This window comes from Alexandromys fortis, unplaced genomic scaffold (assembly GCF_014885135.2).
Source record: "Alexandromys fortis isolate MF-2015 unplaced genomic scaffold, M_Fortis_MF-2015_v1.1 scaffold_22, whole genome shotgun sequence".
Lineage (NCBI taxonomy): Eukaryota > Metazoa > Chordata > Mammalia > Rodentia > Cricetidae > Alexandromys > Alexandromys fortis.
The window spans coordinates 9126467-9144618 of NW_026067900.1; the positions used below are offsets into that span (position 1 = coordinate 9126467).

Here is an 18152-nt window from a genome sequence, read left to right on the forward strand (position 1 = left end):
TCCCGATAACCAAACTAGGATTTCAGTGAGCACAAGCTGCCTACAGCAGGACTAGACACTTTGTGAGGGTCCCAGCGCCAAGTTTACCCTGTCCTAAATCTGACTCTCTAGAGGAGGGAAGCCAATAATCCAGGTTTGAAAGTTATCTAGCTATTAACAAAGTCAGTCCAGACTTAGAAACACTTCTCTCAGCAGCAAAGTCAAAACACTTGGAGGAGAATAAATGATGGGAACCAACACTAGGACAATTGACTGAAATCTACATCTAGAACCAAGAGTACACAAAACACTATTTTCTCTTTTGAAAAGCAAGTGGCTAAAATATCCTGTGGGCAGCTGTCACAAAGGGAATTAAACAGCACTGCTCATGTAGCTAGAGTAAAGGAAATCTGGATGAAGCTTAAAAGAAGTAGTTGCTCAGAAATGTCCCCGCTGTTGAGAGGACTTATTTTTACTTCTTGCCTATACAATGAATCTTGTAAAACAGTTTAGCGTAGATAACTGAAAAAGAAGTCACTTTCTGGCAATTCAGAGAAACAAAATTACAAGCACAGTATTTATTAACTCATCCAGGACTAGAGAATCCATTTCCATCCGAGACCACGAGACTCAGCAGGAAAAGGAGCAGAGGAGAACGGATCACTGAGGCAGGCGAGTGCAGGAGGGCACTGCACGCATCAGAGAGGCTAGGGAGTCAAACTGTACTTATCCTGTATCTCATAATATAAAACTGAATTTCTGTCTAATTCTGCTTGATAAATAGGCAAAATACTTTCTGGTGGTGCCAAACTCTTTGTTTCAAAGCACAAGGAGTAACTGTCAACACGAACAAAACACCTGTCATGGTAAGTTTCACTAAAGCTATTACATGCTTATCACAGAAGTGGTAACAAACATGAAGACCACTACAACCTGCACAGCTCCAACTCACTGTGTAAAGGACTGAGCAGCACTGGATGCTAAGGACAGGTTATTTTTCTATGTTAATTTAGCTCTAAAAATAGCTTGGCGTTGTACTTCAGAAACTTGACTCAGAATTGCATACATCTTACCTAAGTCGTTGTTTTTCGTTATAGCATTGGCTGCCCTGGTTCGGGGTCCCTGCTGTGTAAACTGATACCCAAATTTAAGGATATTCGTATTTTCTTCAAGCATCTTAGCCATTTCTAATTCTACAGCTGTGCCCAACTGCTGTCTCTGGAAGGATCAAAAACAAAGAATAGCATTAATAAACCAGATTAAAAACATTTTTTACATAAATAAAATTTAAGAGTCCCATGCTGATTCTGATGATCTCTTAAGTTTTCACGCAATTTCTACAACATATATAAGAAAGACATCTTTAAAAATTCAACAGACACCAAAAGCTCTACAGAAATAAAAAAGTGCGGATACTGTGCCACCTCACACCCACAAGGATGGGTATGATGAAGAAGACAGAAAGGCCGAGGAAATCGCTCAGCTGGTGCTTGCCTAGCATCCATGAAGCTCTGGGTTCAATCCCCAGCACTGCATACACCTGTGACCCCAGTACTAGCAGCTGAATGCAGGCCTTTAAGGTCATCTTCTATCACAGAGGTTTGAGGTTAGCCTGGGCTACGTGAGACTATCTCAACCTTGGCTCCAACAAGATCAAACCAACAAACCACCCATCAAGAAGATGAACAAACAGCAGGCATGGTAGTGTGCACCTATATCCCAGGTCCTGGGCAGGTTGAGGAGGGAGAAATGCTTGATCTTAGATCATGAACAGTCTGGGCGACACAGTGAGACCCTTCTGTTTAAGTGGTTTTCAAGAGTGTAGCAAAGCGGGCTCTTGGTAATGGCTTGAAATTATCTTATTAGCCGGTGGTTCTACTGTAGGTATAGGCCCAAAGAAATAAACATGTATGTTCATAAAACACTTAGCTACAAATATTCACATTCATGTCTAAGAAACATTATTTTTCTTAAATTTTTTAAAATATCATGCACATGAGTTGTGTCTTTTTCTGGATGTAGGTATGTATGTGCACCATGTGCATGCCTGGTGCCAGGAAGACCAGAATTGGCACGAGATTCTCTGGAACTGGAGTTTGAGATGACTGTGAGCCACCATCTGGATGCTGGGAATTGGATTCAGGTCCTCTCCAAGAGCAACAAGGGCTCTTAACTGTTGAGCCATCTCTCTAGCACTGTAGCATTATTTTAATAGCTCAAAAGTAGAAACTCTAAAATGTGACAGAATATAATTTAGCCATGTACAGACTGGAGTTTTGACATGTACTGTGACATGGATGGACCCTCCAGGACTTTATGCTAGGTTACTGAGTTATATTTTTATTAAAAATTTGAGACAATGGATTAAGAAACATTTTGGTTTAATTTTCAGGTGTAACCAAATCTCTTTTCTATCTTACAGTCTACAAAATTTATTTATTGTGAAGGACTCAGGAAATCATTTGCCAAGTATCTTTTCAAATAACGAGTTTTGTGTGTATAGGCATTTGTGTGTATGGGCATGTGTTTGCCTGTGCATGTGTGTGGCGGCAGCCAGCAGTGGGCACTGTTTTTCTCTACCATTCTCTACCTTATTTTCTCACTGAGTTGGAAACTCATTGTTTTGGCTAGGCTGGCTGGTCAGTAAGCCTGTAGGATCTGCCTGGTTTTGCTTCTCGAAAGATGGGGTTGAAGATGTACACTGCCACACCCTGCTTCTTTGCGGGTGCTGGGGATCCAAACTCAGGTCCACAAGATGATGCAGCAGGCACTTCCCCATTGAGCCATCTCCTCAAACCTTATAGCTAATTTTCAAATAAAAAATTAACAGTTGCTCTGGGTGGAAATAATTCTAATATGTATATTTTCCCCGCTTACAAAGTTTGTCTGGGGGACTGGTGAGTGGTTTAGCAGCTAAGAAGACTTGCTATTCTTCCAGAGGACCCAGTTTCGGGGCCCAGCATCCATATCAGGTGGCTCACAACCATTTGTTACTCCAGCTCCAGGGAATCCAATACCTCTGGTCTCCACATGCAAACGTATGCATGTATGTGACCATAAAATATAAAAACATAAACGAAAGTGTGTCTAGGAATAGGTGGTCCCACACCCATGAAGGTATTAGCATTGTATTTGTCTGATGAAGATGGCGCCTTCACAGCAACCTGGGTACTGGGACGTTTCTCTTATTGGACCTGACACTGGCTGTTTTGACTATCAAGCTCCTGGGGCCTGCTTTTCGCTGACCCTCACAGCTGGAGGTGTTCCACACAGATGTGGCCAGTTATTTTTTTTTTTACAACATGTGCTGTAGACTGAACTCAGTTCCTCTTGAAATCACATCAAGTGCTTTTACCTACTGAGGCATCTCTTCTTCTTTCATGCAAACAACTCTATTCATATTTTCTGTATTTGGTACTGTAACACACTATAGACACAGGGCAACTGTGACTCTCTCAAAGAACAGGGGAAGAGTGGACTAAGTCATAAGTAAAAGACTTTCCAGTTCAAATCAGACACCTATTTAATTCCTTAAATTGACTTAAAGAGACTTGCTGTGTATTCGCCTGTTAAACATTAATATTCTGGATCCCCAAATGTCTCATCACCCCCTTTCTGCCACCATCTTTCCGAGAGGGTTACAGCCCTTCTTGTAAGTCCCCCTGGCAGTGGGGGCTGCAGTTTCCTCCGAATTGCTACTGTAGAACACCAACCTGATTGTCGATCTTGAGCTCTGTCAGGGTCTCATTGTCTCTTAAAGCATCAATCAGTGCTAAAACTCCAGTGCCTGTGATGAAGTTGGACTCCATATTTAAACTCTTCAAAGTTTTGTTCACTTTCAGCATGTCTGCAAATGCCTAGAGATTAAGAGGAAATATTTGGGATTAAAATCTGATAGCACCTATTTTTCACTGCACATGCCATAAGGAAATTCATAAACTGAACTTAAGTTTCTCGTTACATTTTTTAGCTTGTTACACTACCGTTCAGTCTCACATGTATTTACTTACCCCATGTACATTACCATATATAATTTTTTTAAAAAAGATTATTTATTTTAGCCAGGAGGTGGTGGCGCATGCCTTTAATCCCAGCTCTCGGGAGGCAGAGGCAGGCAAAGCTCTGTGAATTCGAGCCAGCCTGGTCTACAAGAGCTAGTTCTAGGAGAGGCTCCAAAAGTACAGAAAAACAAACAAACAAAAAGATTATTTATTTTATGTATGAGTGCTCTATCTTCATGTATGTTTCATGCCAGAAGAACAGGGAATCAGATCCCACTAGAGATGGTTGTGAACCACCATGTGGTTGCTGGGAATTGAACTCGGGACCTGTGGAAGAAAAGTCAGTGCTCTTAACCTCTGAGTCATCTCTCCAGCCCAACCATATACAATCTTAGGTAATTCCCTGGTGCTGACGTTCCTAACTCCTGTTTCAGGTTCATTCACTCTCTACGCCCCATCTCCTCTCACATGTCCTCTCAGCTTCTGTATGAACTAATGCATTAATATCTCTTCTGTATGGAACTAATGCATTAATATCTCTTCTGGTTTGAGAATGGGTATGAAAGAGGTGGCTCATGAAGAAGGCAACTGCAATACTCCAGAAAAGAGAAGACCACTTGGATCAGGGCGGGAGTAACAAAATGTGAGAAATGATTGAATTCTGAGATTATTTTCCTTTTCCTCTTTTTATGACAGACTCTCACACATCCCAAGATGGCCACAAACTCTTTATCGAGTTGAGGATGGCCTTGAACTTTTTTGTTTTTATGTTTTTTTTTTTCAGGACAGGGTTTCTCTGTGTAACAGCATTGACTGTTCTGGAACTCTTTGTAGACCAGGTTGGCCTCAAACTCACTGAGATCCGCCTGCCTCTGCCTCCAGAATGCTGGGATTAAAGGTATGTGCCATCACTGTCTGGCAGCCTTGAACTTCTGATCTTTCTGGCTCTACTTCCTGAATGCTGGGATTATAGGTATGTTCTAGAACATTCAGTCTGTGCAGTGTTGGTGATAAACCCAGGACTTTGTGCATGCTGAGTAAGCACTGTGCCAATCTCTAGCCCTCCTGGTCCCCCTTTGAGACAAGACAGGTTTCACAATGTTGCATTGTCTGGTCTGGAACTCACAGAGATTGGCTTGCTTCTACCTCCAGACTGCTGGAATTAAATGTGTGCACCATGGCATCAAGATCTAGCCCATTAAATAAATAAGACTGTGTCTACGTGTGCATTTACAATGTGTGTGGATGCATATGCACTATGGTGTGATGCAAAGGTCAGGAGACAGCTTTGTGGGGTCAGTTTTTTCTCTCTGCCTTTACATGGTTCTGGAGATTGAACTAGAGTTGTCAGGCCTGTGGAGCATGTGACTTGCTGATCTATCTCACCAGCCCATGTTCCCATGACCTGGAGCTTGCTATGTAAACCAGGGTGGACTCAAACTTATGGCGATCCTCCTGTCTCTGCCTCTTGAATATTAGGATTACCTGTGTGAGCCAGTACAACTATCCTAGACTCTAAAAATATTTTGAAGACAGGACTACTGAATATACGCTTTAAGGCTGAAAGAAAGGGAGGCTAAGAGTGACTGCTTGTCATCTGTTTCCTGTCTACTGGAGACATGACCGACACTGCCATTTAGTGAAAAGACTGAGAAAAGCAGGCATAGGATAGGGGTCAGGAGTTCAATCCAAGTCTCTATAGGAGAAATCCATTAAGTACCCAGGTACAGCTACTAAGTAGGTAGCACGGTGTCAGTGCAGAGTTAAGGACAAAGGTACAAAGGGGACGATGGCACTGGAGTCACCAGCAAGTGTAAGCGACCCACAGCACTGAAATGATGAGCTTGCCCAGGCAGTGAAGATGAGAAGAAGTCCCTGGACCACTCCAATGTTCAGAGGAAGGAAGAATGTGTGTGGAAACCAGGAACTAGTGAAGCTGGAGGAGAACCAAAAGGAGTGGTTGCTGCAAAGCCAAGTGAAGGAAAGGTTCTTAGGACAATCGATGTGACTTTCTCAAGGAATGCAAGACTGGTTCAACTCACGCATTCAGAATTGGTTTTAAAAGGACAAACACCACATACTCATCTCCAGAGGAAGCATTTGATTAAACCCAAAGCACAGACCCCTAAGTGGGACCCTGTACAGATGTTAAGGCTATAGCAGACCTCTGTATGCTGACACAAAGAGATCTCTAACATATATATTTAACTGAAAAATAAAAATCAAGTTAATTCTTTCTCTTTTTTTTTGTGGTCCTGGAAATTGAAGACAGGGACTTACATGCAACAGGCCAGTACTTTACCATATAGTCATATTTCCAGGCTCCCTTTATGCTTAGAGAAATGAGGAGGCCACGACAGTAAGATCATGATTTAATGCCAGCTTAGGTTATCCAGTGAGTTGCTATTTTGGGAATCTACCTCTTTCCAGTCCCCAAAGAGGAAAAAAATATATATAAATGATAAAAATTTAAAAATACAATAAAAATACAAAAGGGTATATAATGTAATGCCGAATAGTGAGGTAAAATGCCACACATACAAACACACACATCACAGTTTGGTCCAATGAGATAGCTCAGTGGGAGGGCACTGGCTATGAAGTCTGACAACTTGAATTCCATCCCTGGGACCCACAAGGAGAGAACAGATTCCTGCAAATTGTCCTCTGCCCTCCACAACATACTGTGATACATGTACACACATACATACACAAACATGTACATACCTAAATAACTAGATAAATAAATGTAAGAAGAACTCACAGTTTAAAAGGGTGCAGTGGTATAGGCCTATAATCCCAGCACTTGGAAAGTAGAGGTAGGAGAACTGGGGAGTTCAAGATCATCTCCCACTACACATGAAATTCATGGCCAGCCTGGGCTATGAGAGAGATCCTGTCTCACAAAACAGATTGATTTAACCTTACTATAATGCAGGTTTGCAGACATCAGTTGGGAATTATTGACTTCATCAATCTCAGCATACTTACAACAGCCACGGGGTCATTGCTCCTGGTAGCCGCAAGACTGAAATGTTTCACATGTGTGTTGGTTTCCAAAGTCTTTGCAAAATCTTTTAGAGTTGGAATTGGGATATTCTTGAAAGACAAAAATGTGAAACACCATCAACATTTCAGTTATCAGGAAGTTTAATCCATCAATCAAACACACTTACACTTACTGTTTGCTCTAAAACATGCTCAAAAAGTATGCAAACAAATAGCCTAGTCTACAAAGCAAGTTCTAGCATAGCCAGGACTATATAGAGAGACCCTATCTCAAAGCAAGCAAGCGAGCAAACAAACAAACAGCAATAATAATTTGAAAAAACAAAAAATAGATCCTAGAAAGCCAATTTCTAGGCACTGGTTATGAGAAACAAAAACCTGTAGTTTTCAAAGGCCTCACATGTAAATGTGTGCAGCCACTTTCCACATAATCGACCTGGAAGCAACCCATGTCAATAACTGACCGTGGTATATCCTATGAGAAAACAACCCACACCTACACAACATGGGTGAGTCTCACACGCATTGTCAAAAGGAAGACTCAAAATTCAAGGTGGATTCCATCTACAAGGCTGGAGAAAGCAAAATGAATAGCTCTAAGCGGCAAGAGTGGACAGAGGATAGCAAAGGGGCCTGACAAACTTCCAACATTACAGGTAGGCTTTATAACAGTTAGTCAGTCGGGTGCGTTTTTTTTTTTTTTTTTAGAACCTGACAGTAGTATTTTTTAGTTTTATATCCTGGGACTGCACATTAAAAGAATTTTACTTAACTATATTAAAAATACCTTAATAAACACCCAATTAAAATAAAAACCAAAGGCTAAAGTTCAAAAGAGGATAGCACTTTAAAAATTAGAGTAACTTATGGATAATGTGTAGGGTCATATTCTTATATGATAAACTCTTTAAAAAGTAAATAACAGCCGGGCGGTGGTGGCGCACGCCTTTAATCCCAGCACTCGGGAGGCAGAGGCAGGCGGATCTCTGTGAGTTCGAGGCCAGCCTGGGCTATAAGAGCTAGTTCCAGGACAGGCACCAAAAACTACAGAGAAACCCTGTCTCGAAAATCCAAAAAAAAAAAAAAAAAAAGTAAATAACAAAGTATTTTCTATAATACTTGAATGTATAAATTTTGAAGGAATCTATGTTCATATACTGTTAGTACACTTCACCTTAAAGCAGAAGTTACATGAAAATTGCCACATTACTGACGTGGGTTTGGTTGACCCAAAGCAAACATCATGTGTTGATTCTGATACATATGTACATTGCATGCTTAACATACTTACTTTAATATTATTCAAATTAACTTCAACAAGACGGGCATCATTTTCCTTAATTCTCTTTAAACTCTCTTCAACATTGGTTGGATTTGGTGGCTCATCAAACACTGGAAGAATCTTTTCCCCCTTTACCACATCTATAGGAACGAACGGAAGAGCAAGGGTTGACTGAGATGACTGGAACTGAGAGGAGACACATTTACTTGGTCATACATTCAACATATCCCCTAGGCCATACATTCAACACATCCAATCTGAAAGTCCCTTCTGCACAACTGCTAAAAGATCCCTTATACATTGGTAGCTACTCATGTCACCAAATAAAATGTTATTGAATAGATGACAAGGGAAGAGTAGGCTTGCTCCCAATTAAATTTAATAAGGCAGTGTCCTTTCATCTAGCAGGCCATGGGAGGTGAGCAGAGGACTTCATCAATGAATGAAAACTTGAGTGAGCTCTCAGTTTTATAAAACATAGACTAGGGATGAGTCCAGCATCTAGTAATAACATTGGGTGTTATGGAATATTAGTTTAAGACGTGTTACATTTGTTTATGCTGTGGAACATGTTTAATGATGCAATGATGTGCTGCATTCTTTTTATGTTGCATTTGTTTGACTCTGTAAAGCTGTGTTACTTTGTATAAAATACCTGCCTGGTCTAATGAAGAGCTGAATGGCCAATAGCTAGGCAGGAGAAGGATAGGCAGGGCTGCCAGGCAGAGAGATAAATAGGAGAAATCTAGGCTTGAAAGAAGAACGAGGAGCAAGAAAAGGAGAAGGGGAAGAGGACACCAGGAGCAGCTGCCCCACCACACAGCCAGCCACAGAACAAGAAGGAAAGAAAGATATATAGCATTAAAAAGAGCCAAAAATTTAAAAAAAAAAAAAAAAAAGCTGGGCGGTGGTGGAGTTCATCTTTAATCCCAGCATTTGGGAGGCAGATCTCAGTGAGTTCGAGGCTAGCCTGGTCTACAAAAGTGAGTTCCAGGATAGCCAGGACTGTTACAGAGAAACTGTATCTCGAAAAACCAAAAGAAAAAGAAAAAAGAAAAACAGCAAGGTAAAAAGCCCAGAGGCAAAACATAGTTAAAGAGAAATGGGATAATTTAAATTAGAAAAAAGCTGGCTTGAAACAAGTCAAGTTAAGCCCGGGCATTCATAAGTAAGAATAAGTCTTCCTGTATTTATTTGGGATCTGAGAGGCAGGCCCCCAAAGTGTAAAAAAAAAAGAAAGAGAAAAACCCCTACATTTGGGTTATATTTTTAAAAAGTAACAAAGTAAGTTTTGACTTTTAAAACAGTATCTGTTACATGGGATGCTGCAGTTCTATGAAAGGTTCCTGGGGAACTATAAGTGAATGGACCACACCAATTCCCGAGCCAGCTCATCTCTTCATTTTCCCTCCCTCTCATGCTGAGATCAAGGCTGTGTAGCACCATAGCACACATAGTTCAATGATCAGTCTTAACAGTTTCCAAAAATGAGGGACCAATTTGGTTTAAGCATTTGCCAACTCCCCACAATATTCACCAAGTCAAAATGTACACATATAGACACACACACACACACACAGAGGCACACCATAGACACACACACACACACACACACACACACACAGGATCTTTGGTATAATAAATACCGAAGTTAATACATAGAAGAAGCAAAACATACGTGACAAAGGATTGGAACTCTCAAGGCATGTTAACTACTCACTTGAAAAATGTTCTTGGTCAACACCATTACTGCTTCCCACCACATCACAGAACTGAGTGTTTGTAATCAGATTATGCATCCCAAGGATAGCTGCAGAGAGAACAGAGTTAGTTTCTACTTCTACCTGCTCTAAACTTTTTCATTTTTTTAAAAAAATTACTTTTATTGAGCTATATATTTTTCTCCGCTCCCCTTCTACCCTTTCCCATGATCCCCTCCCCATGCTCCTAATTTACTCAACATTTTCGTTTTTATAGACGTAGTCCTCCTGCCTCAAGCCTTCCAAGTAGCTGTGACTATAGATGTGTGCCCAGTACCCAGTTTGCAAACAAAAATATTTATTAGTATTTTGAGCATTCTCCAGACATTTTTTCTATTAAACTGAAAATGGACTTTACATAGCAAATAAGGAGGGTGGGTTTGGTGCAGTCAGAAATCACTGCCTTTGCTCCTCACTTCATCAATCCCCTTGTTACCTCTCAGCATCTTTAGATTTAGACAACAAAGTGACCAGGCTGACCTTAAAAGGAAAGCTATGCTTAGCTCCCCCTGGTGGCTAAAAGAAGAAACAGAAAAGATCTCCTTGCTGGTCACTATCCAGATCTCTAGGAACAAAACACCATACAGCACCCAAGGTGGGCATGGTCTGCATTTGACTATACTAAAAGTATGGTTCTTTCATTGAAGGTAATGTAGCATCTTCTGATGAAGGTACCATTTACAAACCCACCAGTCCTTTGTCCCTCAAGAAAATACCACCTTCTCTTGCTGTGACATCACACCTCACTCTGCCCCTTTCTGGGGTCCTTCCCAAGAGCCTTCACTCCACTTTCAAACATATCGGTTCTTAGAGTTCTCTGGTAGGTGGGTCTTCCTACATGTCACTCTGACAAGTTGGGGACATGAATACAGCTTTTGATTTCTATTCCCTCTCCATGAAACAGGGCAGAAGTCGACCATGAAGTCTGTTTCTAGTGTTCAGATAGGACAGGTTCACCAGCTGGTGACATGGCTTTTGTTGTTAGGAAGAATTTAAAATAGCAACATAGGAAAAATTATCAAATAAATTTTGTCAACATAAAATTCCACCATAGAGAGTACTTAAAAGAATTCTACCGTCAAGTTTACTGTGTAAAGTACAGTGTTTGTATAATACACACAGGTGCACCCTGCATGGCTCTCCCCACACCACCCTCACTTAAACTCTGCTCATCTGAGGAGATACCTCACCTGCAAGGTCACACAGTTCCGTGTCAGAGGCACTTGTCAAAGCTTCTTCTAGCTCTGGATCAAGAGATATGTTATCTTCTGTGAAAGTCTGCACAGGTTTCTGTTTGGGGACAAAAATTTTCCCTGAAAAAAAAAAAAAAAAACAAACACACACACACGTTTTGTTATTCATCTCTACTGCTCTTACTCATTTCTATTAATTCACTACCTTTGCCCATCAAGCATTAGGTAACGCATGTGCAACTGAAATGGACAGTCAGGTCAAAACTAACATCAACAGCAATATACACACCAGAAAGGAAGAATTACTGAGAAATCTCCCCATCTCTGAAAATAAAACAGCTCTTTTTTGTTGTTGTTGTTTTATTCTGAGACAGAGTTTCACCATGTGGCTGAGACTGGCCTAGATCTTTCTATGTGGCCTAGACTGGCCTGGACCTCATAATCCCCTCACCTCTGACTCCTGAGTGCACAATGGCTCAGTTCTTTCAAGGAGCAATTTGGAACCAATATTTAAATGAAGCTAGTTGAGTATTCAGAGCACTTGGGAAACTATGGAAGGAGGACCAGAAGCCAGCATGGGCATAGGCTCCAGGCTAGTCTGGCATGGGAAAACAAAACAAAATCCAAACCAATCAACCACCTGCGTGCATATACACATGTGCATAACACACATGCGCACAACACACATGCGTGCAACACATGCATGCATGCACAGAAACCCTAGAAAATCTATAAAACTTAAAAATAAAAATGGGATCTAATTTCTTATTGTTAAACTACAAACTGTTACAGTTACTTAAGGAATAGCAGAGACAATTATGATCCCAGAAATTCGAGTTCTAATTTTAAGGAAATTTCTCTATGTTCTAAAACTTGACAACCGCTTTTCTGAAGCAAACACACTAACAAGCTGTGAAGTAGAAGCAAGAGGATCACGAGTTCAAAGTTACCCTAAGCTATCTGAGATCCTGTCTCAAAAAAAAAAAAAATCAAAACAAAGTTATTTCATGTCTCTGCTAAAAGCTCCCCATCTCTTTACCTCATATATGCTGCTGTATACGTTTCTGTAAGTCTTTGGTTATTCTGAGCATAATTAAAGATTTATTTGTATTATTATTGACTTATTTTGCTTTGTTTGAGACAGGGTCTCTCTTTGTAACCCTGGTTACCCTGGTCACTATACAGACCAGGCAGGCCTTCAACTTAGAGATCTACCTGCCATCTACCTCATGAGTGCTGACCGTTTTTGAGAACACATCAGGAGTTTCCTGTCAAGGTCTGAGAGTTGGACCCTGAGATTTTGGAGGAGCTGCCTACTTTTCTGAGAACTGTGAGAGACTTCTCCATCCCCCAATATAGCCCTGACTACAAGCTCTCACTTCTGGCTTTTTGTACCTTGGAGCCAATTTGATCTGCACTTACCTTGTTTACCTTCTGCCCAGTGAGGGGGGAGAGTGACCTGGAGAGAACTGTAGCTCTGCTGCCCTCCCTCAGTCTCTCCTAGTTGACAGGCAAGCCTTGAGGAGTTTCCTGTCCACTTCTATTCTTGAAGTATCATCTCCATACTAAACAGACTCAGTCTGTCTTTATTGCTGCACTGTACCAAATGCCATGGCCACTAGCCACAAGTGGCAATTACAAAACTTTAGCCATATTTCAGGTGCTCAGTAGACACATCTAGTTTGATATCTAGGCTAAGCAGTATGGCAGAAATTAGCCAGTTATGGTTTATTGTTTATTTTGGTTGTGATGGCTTGACTGAAGAACTCTAAAGTCCACGGGCAGATGTCCTGTTTCGCAGCTGGTAATCCATCAGAGCAACTGTGACTTAATCCCTAGGTGGCCCTGGAGTGTGGGGTGGTGGGTAGTGGTAGTTACAAGCAAGTTACTGAAGTGTGGCCTGGGAAGATAACCTCATTTCTAGCCCTTCTGGGCTGGCAGTGACACAACATGCTCTCATTGTGGTGTTCTGATTGACCTTAGCCAAAAAATAAAGGAGCTGGTTGGCCATGTACTGACACATCCCAGGCAGCGATCAAATATAAACTTTTAAACAACCGGTCTTACTGTATAGACCTGGCTGGCACTGAACTCAGAGATCCTCCTGTGTCTGCCTCTGTCTCACAAGTGCAGAAACTAAATGTGTGTGCTACCACACCCAGCCCTAAAATCTCCCTCTAAAAGGAACAAAGTTGCTTTGCTAAGTTCTTTAGTTAAAATGACAGAAAAACTGAGACAGTGAGAACAGTTTTTATTTATAACTTCCTACATCTGAATTCAAAGTCAGAGATGTTCTGATTCAGAACCTATTACTGGGTGAATTCAGATGGCTTTGTATGAGTGAGGATATGTTAACTATATGCGCACCACAGAGCACCTGGCTGAAATACAGTGCTTTAAGTCTTAGCTATAGTAGTGACGATGTGCTAATGACATACATAGAGCATCTAGTTGAGACACAGAGCTTGAAGTCTTAGCTATAGCAATTATACAAGAGGAAGACATAAAAGGGATAAAAATAGACATCAAACTATCATTTACAGACTATATAATTCTGTCTGTACGTAAAAGATCATATGCAATGTAATCTCTCTCTCTCTCTCTCTCTGTGTGTGTGTGTGTGTGTGTGTGTGTGTGTGTGTGTGTGTGTCTCAGTTTTCCATTACAGGGTTTCTCTGTGTAGCCCTGGTCGTCCTAGTTGCTCTGTAGACCTTGAACTCAAAGATCTGCCTGCTTCTACCTGGGATTAAAGGTGTGCACCACCACCACCCGATATACTAGAAAACTTTTAGCTCTAATAAAAACAATATAGTTGCAGGATACAATATAGTTGCTGGGATTAAAGGCGTGCACCACTACCACCTGGTTAAATAAATTTTAAAAATGTAACTAATAGTGTAAAAGACTAAGCAAAAAGCTCCACTGCTTCAGAATGGCCATTTTATATAGACCGAAGTTCACTGAGATAGAGAGAGCTGTGGTCTGATCAAGGGGCTGAGTGGCTTCTTTAGCCATGTGATGTTTTCAATTTGCAAGCTAATCAGAACAGAGGCTTTGTTTGTTTGCTTGTTTTGTAAATATACATGTACTTGGGAGGCAGAGGCCACCCTGGTCTATAGAGTGAGCTCCAGGACAGTCAGGGCTGTTACATAGAGAAACCCTGTCTTGAAAAACTAGAAAAGAAAAAAAAAAAAAGAATATACATGTAAATACATCTCAAAATGTGCATCCCAGTCACGGAGGGAGAGTGAGAAAAAAGGGGCAGCAGCACTTGGCTCTGAAATGTGGCCTGGTTTTCTGAGTTACTAGTTGTGGTGGTTTGAATGAGAAAGGCCCCCACAGGCTCACTATTTGAACAACTGGTCGGCAGCTGGTAGGACTGTTTAATAAGGATTAGAAGCTGTGGCTTTGTTGTAGGAGTTGTTTCACTAGGAGTGATCTTTGAGGTTTCAAAAGTTTGTGCTATATCCAGTTAGCTCTCAGCTACTGCTTTATGGCATGCCTGCTGCCATCCTCCCTGTCAAGATGACCATAGACTCACCCTCTGAAACCGCTTTTCCAAGTAAATGCTTTCTTCTATCAGTTGCCTTGGTCGTGGGGGTCTTATCACGGAAACTGAAAAATAACTAAGGTGCTTGTCAACCTCCCAGGGAATGCTGACATTGTTGACTCAGGCCAGACTTAAAGCAGACAGGATGAAAATAATATGAATTCAGTAGTGTTGGGAGCAGACAGATCTGAGTTCAAGACCAGTATGGTCTAAAAAAGCGATTTTCAGGAAAGCCAGTAGAGAAACCCTGTCTCAAAAAAACCAAACCAAACCAAACCAAACAAGAACTCATTAGCTTCGGTTGGTTTCAAAGGGCTAGGGCAAGGATCTAGATGTTTCCATTTTCCTTTTTTGGTCATTCCCTTCACTAAGTCCTGTCTTTGGGCTTCACAGTCTCTTTTGCAGCACCAAGAATCACGTCCGCATAAAATAATGTGAGGTGAGCTAAGGTAAGATGGAGGGGAGGAAGGCATTTCCTCAAGTAACAACTTTTATAGCAGACTTCCATGGCCCCACTGAGCAGCACTTCAGCTGTGAAGGTGGAGAGTAAGCATCTGCGGGTGGTCCAAACAGCAGCAGCGGCTGTCTTGTGCTGAGCTAATGAATGAGGTACAAGTCCATGTTCTAATTCCTCCACATTCCCTGAGCAAGGTCCCAGGCACACACTGTGTACCTCCCTCTCTTGAACTTTTCAAGGACAGTCTATGTTCTGGTTGTCTCTGTATTCTTGCCTAGAACACAGTAGTCAATCCAGCTTGCTAAATAGCTACTTACCAAGCAACTTTTTAGTCCAAATAGTCTCATCTTATAAAGCATAATTTAAACATGCTTGTTCAAAGGTAAGATAACTAGGAACAATTTTATTTTACAAACATGAGTCTTTTACATGTACATGTCTATGCACCACATGAATGCCTGGTGCCCACAGAGGCCAGAAGAGGGCATCAGATCCACTGGAACTGGAGTTATATAGATGGTTGTAAGCGGTCATGTGGGTCCTCTAGAAGAGAGAGGCTAGTACTCTTAATCAGAGTCATCTCTCCAGCCCTGAAATAAAAGTTCCCAAATTCTTAAGCCAGTCCTTTTTCCAATAAGTTGGGAGCTTAAAATTTTAATTATTTCTGGTAGGAGACCTCCCCCCCCCCCAACAAAAATGCCAAGTTATATGGCAGTATGCATAACTGACCTCAGCACCAAACTTTGGGGTTCTAGTGATTAGGTAAATTTTTACTATTTATTTTTGTTTTATGTGCATGAATGTTTCTTCACACATTTATATGTACATGTTTGGTACCCACAGAGGCCAGAAGAGGGTGCTGAACCTCCTGGAACAGGATTTGTAGCTGTGAGTCCCTGTGTGTGTTGTGGGAACTAAACCTGTGTCCTGTGTAAAAGCAGCAAGTGATCTTAACCCCTAACCCAGCTCTAGCCTTTTAGGTAATTTTCCATTATTTGTTCATAATTAAAGGCAAATCCAAATAATTGTGTCCTAAAGTTCTCACAGTGATTACTATTACAATGACAATGGTGTATACAGGGGGGCAGGGAGTATGGCTCAGTGGTACAGCATGTACTTAACATGCACAGGCTCCAGGCTTGACCTCCAGCATGGAAAAGGGTAGGGAGCGCATATGGTTTAGCAGGAATGACTTCTACTGCCATTACATTTTTTCTGGGCTCAAATGTGCCCGAATTCCCTGCTGTTTATAGCTGGCTCCAAACAGTGAATGCACACTAGACTTTACAACAAGTTCTGAGAAATTCTAGTATCTGAGTTCTTTGGTTTATTAGTTGTTGGTCTGACATGCTGCTGGGAGCATCTACATTCCAACATACAGCAGGCAAGGCTGAGAACCACTGGATTATAGCATTCACTGACTGAACAAAACCACATGAGTTATTTGTTACAAGAAAATTAAAAAGTATGTGAGGCTTAATCCCAGCACTGGGTGGCGGTGGAGGGGGGGCTGCAGAGGCAGGCGGATCTCTGTGAGTTCAAAGCCAGCCTGGTCTAAAACAGCTAGTTCCAGGACAGGCTCCAAAGCTACAGAGAAATCTTGTCTCGGAAAATCAAAACAAACAAACAAAAAGTATGTGAGATAATACATATATCAAATATCTTGATTTTGCCATTCTATATTGTGTCCATATATACAAAGTTTTGTTGCATATTATAAATATCTATAATTTCTATTTTTGCCAATTAAAAAAAAAGCTGGTGTGGCCTTATGTAGGAGATAGAGGCAGAAGTTCAAGATCATCCTCAGGTCTAATATATACTAAGTTTGAGGGCAGCCTGGACTTAAAAAAATATTTTTAAGACCTTGCCTTAAAAATTAAAAATAGAAAAGAAAATGAGAAAGAAAACTACCCAGACTATCAAATAGTTGTCCCTGTTTTTTTTTTTAAAGATTTATTTATTATGTATACAACATTCTGCCTCGATGTATGCCCGCACGCTAGAGGAGGGTGCCAGATCTCAGTACAGATGATTGTGAGCCACCATGTGGTTGCTGGGAATTGAACTCAGGACCTCTGGAAGAGCAGCCAGTGCTCTTAACCTCTGAACCATCTCTCCAGCCCCCAGTTGTCCCTGTCTTAGAGGAACCGAAGGAATCTAAAGCACTGTAAACATCTCAGATGTTTGTTTTTGTAATCCTCACCCATGTTTCTTAAGAGGTATTATTCATATCTGATTTTCCCTACCCAAAAGTTTTTGTTAATGCTTAAAAGCACAAAGAAAGTCTTAATAGAAAAAACAAGGCAAAACAAAATTTCTGAAGACCTATGAAAATTCTAACACAGATTTATCTTTATTCTTCGGAACCAAACTCGTTTTATTAATTTTGATAAATACAGAGATATGGTTACACACTTTTAAAGGCACTAAAGATAACAACAGTCTTCAGGGGATAATGATTTGTGATGAATTCACATTTCCTTCCAATGTCTTATTTCTAAATAAGTTCAGCTGTTGCAGTCTTCCTAGGATATTAAAAAGTGGAGCACAGACCAAAAGCTATTTTTAAATAACTCCTGACATGGATTGGTAACTGTCCTGGCATTCTCTTCATGACAATAACTCCATATGTAGAAATGTGCTAATAATAAAAATAATTACTTCATCCTGTTCTTTTTTAATGAGAGACAGAAAGGGTGTGGATCTGGAAGGGAGGAGAGATGGGAAGGCACTGGGAGGAGAAAGAGGGAACCTATAATCAGGATATATGAGCGAAGAATCCATTTTCAATGAAAGGGGTGGGGAAGAAAGGGCAGCTGAGGACTTGGCTCAGCAGTGCTGATTTGCCTGACATAGGAAGTCAGAGTTAGACTGCTGGTACCAGAAGAAAAAAAAAGGCAAAAAATAGTAAAGACATC

At 41.0% G+C, this 18152-nt stretch overlaps 1 protein-coding gene across 3 annotated transcripts in view; it reads right to left on the reverse strand.

The window, feature by feature from the left end:
• The window catches only part of Tmod3 (tropomodulin 3), a 57784-nt gene that overhangs the window by 6293 nt on the left and 33339 nt on the right, over window positions 1-18152 (reverse strand). For all 3 annotated transcript variants that reach the window (XM_050127087.1, XM_050127105.1, XM_050127096.1), the window contains 6 exons: window positions 11222-11344; window positions 9992-10081; window positions 8281-8411; window positions 6972-7079; window positions 3693-3836; window positions 1053-1197 (listed from right to left, as the gene is read on the reverse strand). In XM_050127087.1, the coding sequence (XP_049983044.1) occupies window positions 1053-1197; window positions 3693-3836; window positions 6972-7079; window positions 8281-8411; window positions 9992-10081; window positions 11222-11344 (741 nt within the window). The remainder of the gene's footprint in view (window positions 1-1052; window positions 1198-3692; window positions 3837-6971; window positions 7080-8280; window positions 8412-9991; window positions 10082-11221; window positions 11345-18152) is intronic.